This window comes from Pogonomyrmex barbatus, unplaced genomic scaffold (assembly GCF_055798465.1).
Source record: "Pogonomyrmex barbatus isolate J1 unplaced genomic scaffold, ASM5579846v1 scaffold18, whole genome shotgun sequence".
Taxonomy (NCBI): Eukaryota; Metazoa; Arthropoda; class Insecta; order Hymenoptera; family Formicidae; genus Pogonomyrmex; species Pogonomyrmex barbatus.
Genome location: NW_028297114.1, coordinates 215,055 through 229,974, shown reverse-complemented (window position 1 = coordinate 229,974; position 14,920 = coordinate 215,055). Strand labels below are relative to the sequence as shown.

At 37.9% G+C, this 14,920-nt stretch overlaps 1 protein-coding gene across 1 annotated transcript in view; it reads left to right on the top strand.

Annotated features, from left to right (window-relative positions):
- LOC105428790 (neurotrimin) overlaps nt 1–14,920 on the top strand; it is a 141,871-nt gene that overhangs the window by 111,180 nt on the left and 15,771 nt on the right. The window contains exons 3-4 of the mRNA XM_089074994.1: nt 9,191–9,398; nt 9,956–10,114. Coding sequence (XP_088931120.1) covers nt 9,191–9,398; nt 9,956–10,114 — 367 coding nt within the window. The remainder of the gene's footprint in view (nt 1–9,190; nt 9,399–9,955; nt 10,115–14,920) is intronic.

Sequence of the window (14,920 nt, the reverse complement as noted above, 5' to 3'; positions counted from 1 at the left end):
CTTTTCTTTTCACTGACTTATAACTTAGAGAATATAAATCAATTTGTATAAGCTTCTGAACGAGAATTGGAGGAACTCTAAAGAAGATTTATCTCAGTGCAGTCTTGGAAGTAAACAACTGTGATATCGAAGATAGAATAAATTAAACAGTTCAAGAAACTCTAAGATGTAGACACCGCGGCCGGGAGATTTTGAGCCTAAATACATTTTGAAACTTCCTCTGTTAGTGTATCTAGTGTATCTAGTGACGCATAATCGACAGAGTATTTACATAAATGCATCAAGCAAGTGCAGTCAACCGCAATAAATTGAACTCTACCAACCTCTCGTCCTCCAAGATTGGATTTTCTTAGGCCATTATCCTGTCGATTACCTATCATCTATTTATGCTCTAGTCGGAATTATTAGGCTTTATGGCCTAAGTTGATCAATTTTCGCACCTTCCATCTACTTTATGCGTTTATCGCCGAACAATTTCCGCTCTTAAGTTAACGAAACGCGACAAGCGAACTGCGAGAGCCACCGTAAATTGCATTTAGCGAACCATTTCGCGTCGAAAGAGCAAAAGGGGGAAAAAAAACAAGTAATACGGAGAACGTATTTTTCGTTTTTCCCCGGCTCAAAATGAATCCGCGCGAACCCGATTCCAAGACTGCGAGAATTACTTACCATAAATTATTATCGGAATACGCTCCACAAAATCTACATACTCTTTTAGATTAACCATTCCATATCTGACGTTTTGCTTTTGCCACAATATAATCGATATGAAAATTTTAAATCGAAAGTGCATATGCGGACATTTCATTTTTTTCCATACATGACTTTTCGCGACATCGTATGGAATAATGCCATTCTAATATATTACTCATTTAAATCGCACGTAAAAGTTGTAAAGCTTGAAAGAAATGCTATTCTAATATATATGATTGCGAAGATTGAAATGCTGTTCTAATATGTTACTCATTTAAATCCCGCAAAAGTACGGGAACATTAGCATATAAAGATGTCGTGAATATCGTGAACTAACGTCTTGATCCTGTACCAAAATATCGACCGTAATATCTCCCCGAACGACTACGCAGGCATCGAGATGTCTATCGGCTCGAAGTGAAATGTTACGTTATTATTTTTCTGGTGGCGCGCCAGCCGAATGTGGAATTTTGTGGAAATAATGAAAATTTGTCCCCAGAAATTTCATTTCTCAATCGAACTGTGTCGGTGGTGGCTTTTTGTTTAATCTCCTTTGTTGTCAACTGCTGCGTTACTCCCTGATATCAACGAGCGCAACGAGTGATATGTTAACAGAATTAATTTTATCCCCTGTGAAAAAAAACCGTGTGATATTCGATTCGTACTTGATAAAAATTTTGCCTTTACACACCGGATTACAACGAAATGCGCTCGCAGGAACAACGAGAATGCAGGTGCAATCGGTAACAGCAATTAAATTGGCGTACGCGCGCGCTATCTCTCTCTCCTCCACCACGTTTACAGTTATTTCAATATCTATTTAATGCGTCGAAGGTATATGAGGTGCGCTTTAATTGTCTGGCCTGTAAAGCTTACGCGCGGTACGCGTTTTAGAAAGCAATCAAATTTTACGACTGCCCGCACTATATATATATATATATATATATATATATATATATATATATACTCTTGCAATTTATTTTATGGAAGTGATCTCCTCGTGGCGCGTAAGTTTTATGCCACAGCTCTGGACCACTTATTGTATATCGAAAATAAAAATTTATTGGAACAGAGATGTACACAAAGCGCCAGATGTCGAACAGGCCCGGATGGATGAGAAGTCGTCGGGATAAAACGTCATATTTGAATTCACTTCTTTCCGTGCCTGTCGTCGTACCACTGGCAGTGCGTTAAATCTTTGCAGCGCGATTGCCGTCAAAATGAAATATACGACTGTTTGTTAAGTATCGAGTCGTTGAACCTACTGTCCATGCGTCTCCAGAAGTCGGTACTTAATTCGTTTCCTCGCACTTCACTTCTTCCATTTTAATGCTTTCGGAGTTCCGAGAATCCAGTTACGTGCGGAGTTACAATACGCCACCGTTACTCCGCCCCACCGAGCAGCGAGAGGGTGAGGGGGAGGGAGGGAGGGGGATGAATACGAAAAGATTTTCAGGCGACGAGAGAAATGCCCATCCCCTCTATTAATCGTTAATACGATGGAGTGCAGAATTCTTTTTTCCGCGTCAATACTTTTCCCGCTCACGCGACAGATCTTCGGCTTTCATCTTGCTACACTTTTTTTTTTCCTGCTCCATCAGCCGCCGCCGTACAGCGATGCGCTTTTACGTCGCGGCAATTCATCCTTACCTCCACTAACGCGACCGAGCGAGACCGAGCGTCTCTCGTGTGCTACAGACAAGTATCATTTCCGCAAAAAAGTAACTCGAAAATGAAAAATCGAGTGTCGGCGAGTTGACGTGTTATTTTTCCGTGAGTGGACGGCACGTGCGAAATGTGTCAGAAATACAATACTGCAACGCTAATTATATAGCGCAACGTATGACGCGCAATGAAGGGTCGTAATTTAAGTTGAAGAAATAAGCGGCTTAAAGTAAGACAACAAATCTTATTAGCATCGTCGTGGTCTTTATTGACTACTAGCTTGAGAAATTGGGAGAAGATATAAGGAAGCGATGTACTTGAAATCAAGGGTAAAGACATTTCCTCTAAGGGGATTATGAAAATGGATATTTAAGACGGATTAAGTATTGAATAATATGGCTTCCTTTTAAATGTAAATGAATTTGAGTTAATAATATATATAGTCATATAAAACTCATATTCATTTACATTTAATATATATATATATATATATATATATATATATATATATAAATTAAATAAATAAAAATGGTTATTTGACAAAGCGAAAAAAAATATATATATATATATATTTTTAACTTTGTCAAATAATCATTTTTAGTACTTACGATATATATATATATATATATATATAGTTATCAAGAGATAGGAGCACGCTAAATTTTTCTATATCAAAAGTCACTTTGATCTTGAAACCATTTTATACAATTTAAAATTTGAAACAGAATCCATTGTTATGCATTATTCTGTTGAATAATACTATATTAGATTTTACTGAATCTGGTACCATAAATTGGTACCAGATATAAAATATATATCTGATATAAAATCTTTTTTTTCTGGAGGATGACGCTTTTTTTATTTTTTCTTAAATAGGTAAATTTTTATCGCTATTTTATTTAAATAGCAATATCTATAGCAGAATTAAAAAATATTAAAATAAATATTATATAATAAATAAATAAATAATATAAAATAATTAAATAAATAAAATAATATAAGAAATATAAAACTCATATTCATTTACATTTAATATATATATATAAATTAAATAAATAAAAATGGTTGTTTGACAAAGCGAAAAAAAAAATATATATATATATATATTTTTAACTTTGTCAAATAACCATTTTTAGTACTTACGGTACTCTTTCTTGATAATGATATATATATATAGTTATCAAGAGATAGAAGCACGCTAAGTTTTTCTATATCAAAAGTCACTTTGATCTTGAAACCACTTTATACAATTTAAAATTTGAAACAGAATCCATTGTTATGCATTATTCTGTTGAATAATACTATATTAGATTTTACTGAATCTGGTACCATAAATTGGTACCAGATTTATTTATATAATAAATAAATAAATAAAAAATAATATGACACGATTTTAAATCTATTGTTTCAATTAAACAAAGCGTAAGTACCAAAAATGTTGTTTGACAAAGTAAAAATAAATCGGGAACAAAAGAGATGTATAAGTAACAAAATGCTCTTAAATGTTTTTGGAGAGAAGCATAGGTCGATGCAAAAAAGCGACAGGTCACGGTAGGTATCTGCTTCAAACGAATGTCTTTTAATTAGAGGAGAGCGAGACTTTACAAAACGTGACGTAACACTTCGTGCCTGGCGGTGCCAGTGCTTTAACTCTCAAATGTGTAACACGACGTCTCCAGCATTTTTTCCTTGACTCACGCCAATTTGCAGTGCGACCGTCGTCGTGCATATTCGCGTACATACGTGAATAAAAAAGGGGACGCCGGTCATTCTCTTTAATACGTTTCTACGTTACTCGCGGATGACGCTTGCATTCCACGTAGCTGTCATAACCGACGTAAGGTACGAGCTCATCATAATAAAAACTAGTCTGAACGATCGAGTCACTCCACGCTAAAATAGACGTAATCCAGTTTAAAAGAACAGGAGAAAGATAGCGTAGCGCATTTCATCCGCGAGACCACCAAGTTCCGCGTGTGACACCCACGCGTCTGTCGAAAAAAAAATCTTGCTGTATGCTTGCACGTGACAAGATGTATTCTCGTGGTAGGCCATGGATTCGCATGCATCAACGTACCACGTCGTGTTATACTTTCGAAAAAGGGCGAGACTCCCTTACGTCGATGACATGTAAATAGCATTGCGCATCGTCCTCGATGAAATTAATCGCATGAATGCATCAATGCCTCGAGGCGAGAGGCAATCAATCGATTAGTAGTGGTACCGATGCCGATGCCGACGCGGACAAATTTGCATTCTGTCGTCATCGACACGGCACGGAAATGGGAGCCGAAAGAACAGCTAGGAGAAAGAGGAGCGGAAAAGGGACGTGGTGAAATATTTAAGGCGCAGTCACCTTGTTAGCGCCTCCCCGGCTCGGGAGAGGATGTGATTTGAGGGTGAGTGATTGACAGGGCTTGCAGTTTGTGCATTAGGGGTGCGAAAGTGACGGCGGGACGGACCGACGGAAGCGGAAGATAATGGAACACTGTTCGCATCACAGCGATGTCATAAATCGGGAGACGTAGCGGGCGCGTTCGTCCCATGTAAATCATGTTTTATATGCTAAACCAGAATTATATACATTGCAGTGACATACACGTGTGTACTTGTCAGCATACATGTACGTACAGCGAATTCTGTTTTTTTTTTCATTACACGTATTTCATTCTCCTCCTTCCGTACGTGCGAAAATCTGTTTTTACATTCAGCTCAACATTCCGTTTCGCAGGGATACCGTATAAATCTGTCAAGGTAGATCAGCTGAAAATCATATATAACGTTCCTGTACGTGAAAGAAGGTAAATATCGACCCGAGAACAGAGAAAACCTTTCCGTGCTATTGAATAATCCGTACGGTCGTAAAATATGACTCCTACGTATGCGCGAAATATGCTTAAGAAAATCGGGGAAATCGCTTGCTCGAAACGCGCCCGTCAAACTCGGCGAAGGGGAAAGACGCGTATTTGGCACGTGGTGCCCATTTTGCTCGGTCCCGCGATCGCGTGATAGAAGCCGGGCACGCTAAACCGCGCCGTGGCCACGCCGTGGACAATGAATTTCAGACGCTCCGTTGACGCACTCTGCACGAGTATTTCATGACTGACTATGCCCGGACGTGAGACATATTGCCGTTCTCGACCGGTGAATTTCAATGCAGATTTTATGTTCGCGCGCGGTAGACACGCATCAGCGATTTTCGAAAAGCGCATCAGATATCGGTCAGCCGAGCTCGACGAGCGAGTTCTGCCACAGAGGGAGAGGGGAGGAGAGAGAGAGAGAGAGAGAGAGAGAGAGAGAGAGAGAGAGAGAGAGAGAGAGAGATTCGAGGATCAATAATTCAACATGTTGAAAAATTGACGCATCTTTTTCGCATATTACAAAACCTCTCCTCTTTCCGCCCTGTCGCCTCCTGTCGCTATTTCTGCAATTTTCGTGTGTATTGAGGAAATTATAATCCCGCCGGTCGCAGATGGACGGAAAAGGCAGAGCAGGGTGATTAAACGGCGGCAAGAGAAATATCCGCGAGAGAAAGTGTGTTCCTTTGTTCGCGCGGTAACGCGCGTTAATCGCTCGCGTGACGATTGCGAGACGGACCGTTAACGTAAAGCGTGAGCGCGCGGGCCGCACAGTCGCTTGATTAAATACGGCGAACGTGCCACTATTGTTCCCGCGTGGCCGCAAATGCAGCTCTTAACATCTCCCGGATCGTTACAAAGGCGCGCACAAACGTCAACCGTTTCTCGGGCCGTTCGATGCACGCGAAAAGATACACGAAAGGCACGATCCAACGTTGGCGGTAACGATTTTCCGATTCCCCAAACATAGGCAAATTGATAGTCCCCATTAATCTTTTTCTTATAAATTTGATTAGAGCATCGCCACCATCCAATTACTTTCCAACGACAAGAAGTGAAACTTTCGAAGACACGATTCAGTCATTAGCGGAGACTACCGTTCGTTTTTCATCAGTGGCTTAACGTCAGCTCGATGTTATTTCTGATTTTCAGCCGATCATTATAAGCTTTTTGCCGTAGAATATCACAGCTAAAATTTTTGTCGCGTACGAAACAGGCACTCAGGCATTTATAAGCAATCTATTCAGCTTCACATTAATTTTCTCAAGATTTTAAAACAAAAAAAGTTGGAATTAATTTTATATGTCCTTGATAATACCTTGTAAAGTCTCGCAATTGCGTCTACTACGGTTTACGTAATGTATCAAATGGATTACAGACAAACAAGAATTAAGTATGGATCAGACCGCGGAATAATTCCTCGCGAAGAGAATTAGGAAAAACTAAACTATGCCGAGGGAATCGAGTAAAGTCGCGATAATCCAATTGACGGTGAACAAAAAGAGGAGAGCGTTGTAATGGCGAAATAGAAAAATATCGAGCGACGGCGGCGGAACAAAGTGAAGGGAGGTCTCGAAGAAAGATTAAAGAGGAGATTTTGTAAGTAGACGCGAGAATTTGCTCCTGGTCTGTCGGGGATGGTGGGGCTTCTCGGGGGAGGTGGCTTTGTCGGACGAATTCTTGCGGTTTCGGTGCAATTACCTTGACTGAACGTTAACGACGGTTCGTAAATCAAGATAGGATGGAATAGGAGCAGCTATTCTATTGACGGCGAATGCGATGGTAGCCATCACTCAAGCGTAGACTAAATCTCATTTCTAAGCACCTCGTGGTTACAAATGTATTTAGAATAAATTATATGTCTGCATACATACGTAAAGTTGTACTTTTCCATTTAATCTCGATGAGAAGGAGCTATTATTCTTCCGCGACTGCCCCGACGGAGCTTTTCTTGCTTATATGTATTCTTATATATAGGAAATTTATTGCTCTTCTATCAAACATTCTATCGAACGTTGTTTTGTTCCTCTCCATACCCTTCTCAAGCAACTGACATAAATTCTGATTCCGGTGGCAAGATGCCAAGGGTAAGTTCAAAGATTGTACGATATACTTATACAATACTTGGACGTTTTATCCCAACCTCATTGGTATATCAACTGGGTTATAAGATTTTCCTTACTTTTTAATACGATTTTATTGATATCGACGGTCTTTGTTAAGTCATTATTTATTAAAATATTTGAGCTTATAAAATGAACAAATAAATATCCAAATAATATGCATTTAACTGTCTTTTTTAAGATTTTATTAAAAAGCTTGAATATAAAAGTCTTGAAGGCATTTGAAAATTATTTTTTTCCTAAGATATTTTTTAGAGCACGTACAGTTATTTGTACTATCAATTACAACATTTATTGATTAAAACGTATATAATCAATTTGAATATAACAGGATTTATAAAAATTATCTGTGAGTTAATACTCGACAATATTTCAATATCTTTTTGTTATTTTAGCGTCATAAAACACAATTAACAGTTTGTTACCAAAAGTTGACGTGTTGATATTTTGGTAGTAAAAAAACGTACACATAAATAAATGCATTTTTAAAAAAATATTTTTAGTATTTATATTTTCATATAAATATTATAAATATTTGTACATCGTAAACTGATATAAATATTGAGAAATGACTTTTTATATTACTATTTTATAATATTAATTTACGAGATTCATTTTTTGGCTTTATTTTTTATGCTGACGTTTAAAGATAAAATTTTAAAGATAAAAAAGCCATTATATAAATCGTAATTTTATATGTCTCGTCAACAAAGTGTTAAAACAAAGATCTTATAAATGGAGATATATTTTAAACACGTCAAATAAATGTTCTTCTAATAATTCCATTAGACATCTTCGATATTTTAAGATGTCTAAACGACGTCTAGATGATGTCAAGTCATTATAATTTCTTTGAGTACAAGATATCGTCTTTGAAATAGAAATAGAACATTGTTGTCTAGATAAATGGATAGACAACTCACTGAATCGTCTTTATACTATATACATGACAATTCTAGCCTAATGCAAAATGCATGTGCAATTGTAGGTTGACAAAGTGCTCGATGGTAGGACTCATCCGATGGAAACTCGTCGGATTTGAGGATCCAATGACGCTTTGTCATTAAAGTCATTACGTCATCCATCAATAGATAGCTTCTAAGCCTGCTAGGTCCGCAATTCAATGCCAACAAAGCCGCATTTACCGATTGTAGTACGCCTCACAATAACTGGCTATGCAGAAACGTTTGAATGGCAACAATGTCGGACTACGGTTTGTGGACAGGGTAGCTGATTTTCATGTTACCGCATTACTTGACCCTAAAGTTGCTCTATTGGGTCAAAATGTATTCTGTTTTCCTTTTCTATTACATCTCAGACTAATTAAGTTTTCATGATCACATTTTTTCCTGATTTCCTGGCGTTTGCAGTTACGTTTCATAGCATTTTCCAAAGCTGCTTTTGTCCTTATTGCTTCTCGTTTGCACGATTGTTCGGTAAATGGTTCGCTTTTATCGCTATGTAAGAAAATTGTGTCGTATTAAACATAAAGTCATAATGCTAATGAAGCTAATCCTTACCTCCAGCATGATATGCTTATTTTTAATTGTGCATTCTGGATCGTAATGCTTCGTAATCCACAGAGAGAACGGCTCTCTCTCTCTCCCTCTCTCTCTCTTTCTCTCTCTCTCTCTCTCTCTCTCTTCTTCTACGGAAATAAAAAGTGGATAAATCAATTTTTACGATACGAAATATTTTCAGCGTCAAAAAGTTCTAATTGCCCCATAGCGTAACGGGTTACACGCGTTTTCGCGGTGTCACATGACACTGGTCACTGGCCGGGAAAACAAAAGGTCGGAGTGATGGATGGGTTCCAGACGATTGAAGCGGCATACCGGCTTTCTGTTTCAGGTAGCATGGCTGCGGGTGGACACGCAAACCATCCTGACGATAGCCAATCACGTGATAACGAAGAATCACAGAATCGGCGTCACGCACACCGAGCACAAAACGTGGCTGTTACATATACGTGATGTCCGCGAGAGCGATCGAGGGAACTACATGTGCCAGATAAACACTGACCCGATGAAGAGTCAGATTGGTTATTTGGAAGTTGTAGGTTCGTCCATTGTGCTTCACCCGTCGAATTAATATCGCAGCAGAAATCCGAAGACTGTATATATATCAATAAAAAAAAGAGAAAGAGAGAGAGAGAGAGAGAGAGAGAGAGAGAGAGAGAGAGAGAGAGAGAGAGGAAATCTTCATTTTTGTAAAATTCACATTTGTTTCGAAGTTTGAGCTAAATTGTAATAGAACGTGGTAAAATCAAGTTCCCTTTTGAGGGCTCAGCCCTAGCATCGCTTTTGAGACTGTGTACATGTACATATACATTGTACTGCCTTTAAATCGCCAAACGATAGCATATCGAAAATTGCTTCGTGGTATTTCGCGAAATGGAAGTTGAGTCCCCGATTTCTCCCCGCCCCGGATTCTCGTTCTTTCTCTCTCTTTCTTTCTGAGCATTGTACTCTCGTACATCATTCATCTTTTGTGATTTTGAGATATTTTCATCCCTGTGTTATTTTTTTTTTTTTTAAGACAATGCAATACGTGAGTCGTTCAAGGAAACACAAGTAAAGTAATGAAAATACTAAAATCATAATTTTCATCCGACAGTTCCGCCGGATATTTTGGATTATCCCACGAGTACAGATATGGTCGTAAGAGAAGGCAGCAACGTTTCGTTACGTTGTGAAGCAACAGGGTCACCAACGCCAAATATCACCTGGAGAAGAGAAGATGGAGAATTGATTATTCTCGGGAAGAATCAAGAAGGTAAATCACTTACATGCTTTTTATATATACAAAAGAAACAGTTTGCTAAAATAACTTATTGCCAGTGATGTTATCTTTAAAATCCTGTATACACGGAATGGCTTTATACAACACGTATGTACAATAATACCTCCTGAGATAGAATGTAATATATATATATATATATATATGCGTTATTTCGTATCTCGCGTAATTATATTTCTCTCGGGAAATTCAACTCTCGTGCTAAAATGAAAAGAAATAATTTTTTTGCAGCAATAACTACCCGTTCAATTGCTCGCAATATTCGTCGAATTCCTCGACATACTATTTTCCATAATTTGCGCGCGTAAAGCGCGTCAGGTGGCGCGAAAATTCTCGACCATTCCGACATCGACGTACTTATTTTATTCGTATCGCTCATCTTGAAAATCGCCGTAGGAAAAGCGCCTGCGCTCGCCCGCGCACGGCTGAAACACCGGATTCACTCAACGTGGGGACGACAATTTATCATTCCGCCTCTCGGACTTTATTCAGCCGACTACGTTGCGTGATGCAATTGCATTCGAAGCTGCCGATGCGACCGTGTCGGTGACGTCAAAGTGAAATATGCGTTTCAGCTCTTATGCGTCTCGCACAATAACGCCAAGGAAAATCGAGCGTCCTCGTTCGCACCTGTTCGTACAACGATGACTTTATTCTACGGATACAATAACAATTTATCACCCTTTTGTCTTTCAAACTTATTGAGCCGTCCCACCTCTCCAGGCAGTTCCGTTAAATATTTGCTCTTCTTTGTGTGCATTTTATGCACCTGTCCCCACGCGGAGAGCCCCATGATAATTTATAAGGACGATTCTTTCACCCCGTTGATATTTTTTTACAATTTGACCTTGTTCTTTGCAGAGATGAATATATTCATTTTAACAACGTCATTTATTTTTCAAACAAACATTCAGTTTATGAAGCTTTTATATAAATATTTATTTTATTATTTTTTTTTTTTCATTATTTCAAAGTAATACGATCACAAAAAATTGAAAAATTCAATTCATAATGATAATTATACACTTGGTGCTCAAATAATCAGATTGATTTCACTTTAGAAAAGTAACGTTTTTCATTTTAATTTTTGATCGAAAAACAATAAAATAAAATAATTTTTATCGTAATCATTATGGCTCTTTTAAAGTAAAATTGATCTAATTATTTAATCATCGGACTATACCATCATTAATAACAGTTATTTATTATTCACGTTGCTCTTATGATTAAATGATTTACGTGATTATCTCTTAATTTTTCATTTTGTTTTCAGTTTGTGTTAATACCATTTAAATACACCGCTTCTCATAATGATTCGCTTGACATGGATACAATATCTATTTATCATTCCTATTGTTTCCCAAAATTTATTGAACCGTCGTTTTGCATAATGCCGTTTTGCTGACAACGAAAACATTTATTCCGCTATGTGTGCAGTTTATTCACGCGCTTCATTTAATATCATCTGCCAACTGTTTCAAATGTCCTACTGTAGAAATTTATTACGCCTCCGTATACGTTATTTCACATTATTTCGATTATGACATATTTATTATCATTATATACGATATTATCTAATACTTCGTATTAATTTTGTTACTTCGTGTTCTCTCGTTTAATGACCGCATGCTTATTCGTCCGATTTACATTTATTTTCTCTTCGTTTATGCCTCTAGAAAGATCCAGACTCATTTTCAGTAGCGTGATAATCTTTTCATTTGCATGCGATTTTTCTCTTCTTTAACTTTTTTGATTTTTTAGTCAATAAGTAGTAAGTTCCTCTTTCGTAAGTTTCTTTCGTCTTCTTGTTTAACTTACGAACATGTACGCTTCTTTTGCGACCATGAAAACTCCCTCTTGAACTTCTCCATCGTGCTCGGTTTATTTCCATTTCAATCTTTACTCTATGCTTGAACGCTTCCATTTCTCTTCTCATTTTTATTTCTTAAGAAAAAGTCGATGTTTCCCTCTCGATTCTTCAAAGGTACCTTTAACGCGTGCTTCCCCCTCTTTAATTCACAAATATGACTCCTTGTCCGTGCGACTTTCTTGTTTCGATTTTTTTTTCGTCTTTGTCTTCTCCTCCATCCTTCCTCACCTGCTCTTGTGCTCAAGTTTTTTAACGTTCAGATACTGTTTCCGGCGCTCCATACTTTAATTAACGAATTCTTTCTTTTCCCTTCCTTTCCTGCACTCGCGTACTTTCCCATCCGGTAGTCTCTACCTTGCGATTACCGCGATCTCCCCTTTTTTTTTTTTACCCTTCAAAGTCCCTCCTCTTATCCTAGTCTTTTTCTCATGGCAATCGCGAACAGTCACGACAATCCACCCTTCTCTCGACGCGCCCCGACTCCACGTATTTTGCCATCCTTTTTACTTACGAGCTCTTTTCGTTCTTCTGAGCGACCTTTTTCGCTCATGAGTAAACGCCCACACTCCTTCCGTCGTTCCCTCACGCACTCGCTCTCCATCACGGACGTCTGTTCTCGCTCGTGTATGCGTGCGAACAAAATCCCAGATAAACCGGCAAACCTATTTGCCGGAAACTGTCCGCAAATACTAGCGAGGAAAATAAAGTTTCACTGGTTGCGGGCTAGTGCGAAGTTTCGGAGACCTTTGTGCCGTTGATCGCTACAAGATACTTTCCAGTCTGCACTTTGCCAGCTTTCCCCCAAACTTAGCCAAAGCTGTTTTGGAGTATCTCGTTACGCACGCGTGCATTTTTATAATTTATACGCCAATAAATATTTACTGGTGGCTTGAGAAACGGAAATTGCCGCGAGGAAATATGGCAATATCAAAACTGCGTTGGGACAGCCAGTCATTACGTCGTGAATTATTGCAAATTTAATCCGCATATGCATTCATTACATCGAGTTCATAAATAGACTATTCTCTTGAATTAATATTAATTACCTAGATACTATCCATTTATACATAATGAGTATATAATCGATTTTGCATTGCCGAAGGTGACAATTTATATCTTCCGGTGTAATTCCGGAACTGAAGCAGCGCAGGTACTGGAGAAATCGCGAAATATTCGGCGACCAGTAAATTGCAACCGATTTAATTACTTCATTAGTCGAAAATGCCGCGTTAGCTTAATTCCAAAATCTGGTACACGGGGGAGTGTGCAAAATGTGAAATCTATTAAACGTAATTGGCGTTATCGATTCTTTTTCCCTCTGTATTTTTTTTTTTGCCACGGCAACGACGTATAAATCGGCATTCGCAACTAATTAACTAAAGAGCTCGTACGGCGGCTCGTACGGTCCGACCGCTGCTCTACAGCTTATCTCGTATGCAGGTGATTTCAGGCCGAGTCAGCAGGCGTTTCAATAACATAAATCGCCTTGCGCAGAGATTAAACGGTGGAGCAGACAAAGTCGTTCTTCAACGACTTGAAAATTTATTTCCTCTAAAAATATCTTTTCGAGAATTTTTTTGTCGCAAAATATAAAAACATAATTTGCCTAAGAATTAATCTTTCTGATTCTATTATTGTAAATATTGTAAATACGATGTACTGTGAAAATTTGTGTATGTGTACGCGTGTGTACACGTGGGATGATCGTTTAGAAAAGATATGTTTGTAACTTTTTGTAAATTTAGTGCGACGGTTTATCCAGGTATATTTCGCGAGCGAGGCATGAGAATGTAGGAACATGGAAGTTAAGGATAACAAGCGAATTCCAGGCCACGGATGTCAGTGCCATGGCAGCGACCGTAACGGAGAGTCGTATTCGGCTTACTTCTTAAAACTTAAGAAATGCAAGCGGACGACTCGTGGCAAAGACGCGACGTCTCCCAGTAGTGAGATTCCTTAAGTTCTAAATTTTACGGTGGACGTTTTGTTCCCCACGCGCGGCACTAATCTACATTTGTTAACTTCGCGGCTTACGAATCCTTCTGGCTTCCAGAATATCATGCTTTTTCACAAAAGCACAAATATATTCTAACTATTGTGAATAAAAAATATGATATGTTTCATTAACAAAACGCAGCTGCGTGTTCTCCAACGATCTCCCTTTCTCCAAAAAAAAAAAAAAGGGAACGAAAAATTCATTCGATGTGCAGAATTCATTGGATTTTGATTAAAAAAAATTTTTTGCATTAAATTGAATTTATTTCGAGATTATAGCAATGATAACCATATTGATATTCGCGGTATTATATGTAAACAATTAAAGTTATTTTTAAAATATTGATTGATTTTTATTCACAGTTATAATCTATTACTGCATTTAGCAACATTATTATATATTTTGTCGTAATAATCTAAAGAGAATAATGTCCGAATCCGAATGATATTTGGCATTACCAAACAACACATTCATAATATTCGTAACTGAGAATCCGTGTAAGATGTACACCGATAAGAACCCTTCTCGGCAAGTGTTTCGCTTAGGATACAGGGTAGGTTTTGCGAATAGCGTGTACGAGGCATGTAATGTTAACGGAGATTAGACCACGCGGCAAAAACGACAGGACGGTGATTAGTATCGGTTACGCAGTACTGCGAAGCAACGTACTCGACGTGTATTAATTCGAATCCCGATTGTGGAATTTTTTGGTCGGGACTGATGAAAACTTCTTGTCGATGCACTAAATTTGTGTTCTACATCCTTAAACGTGACTTAGGATCCAAATACTATTTATACATTAGAATGTAATACATAATAAAATATATAAAAATATAAGAAATAAAATCTAATTTAATTTATTTTAATTTATTAATTGGCATTAATAGTATTTATTCGCTGTACTCCGCGATTTGAA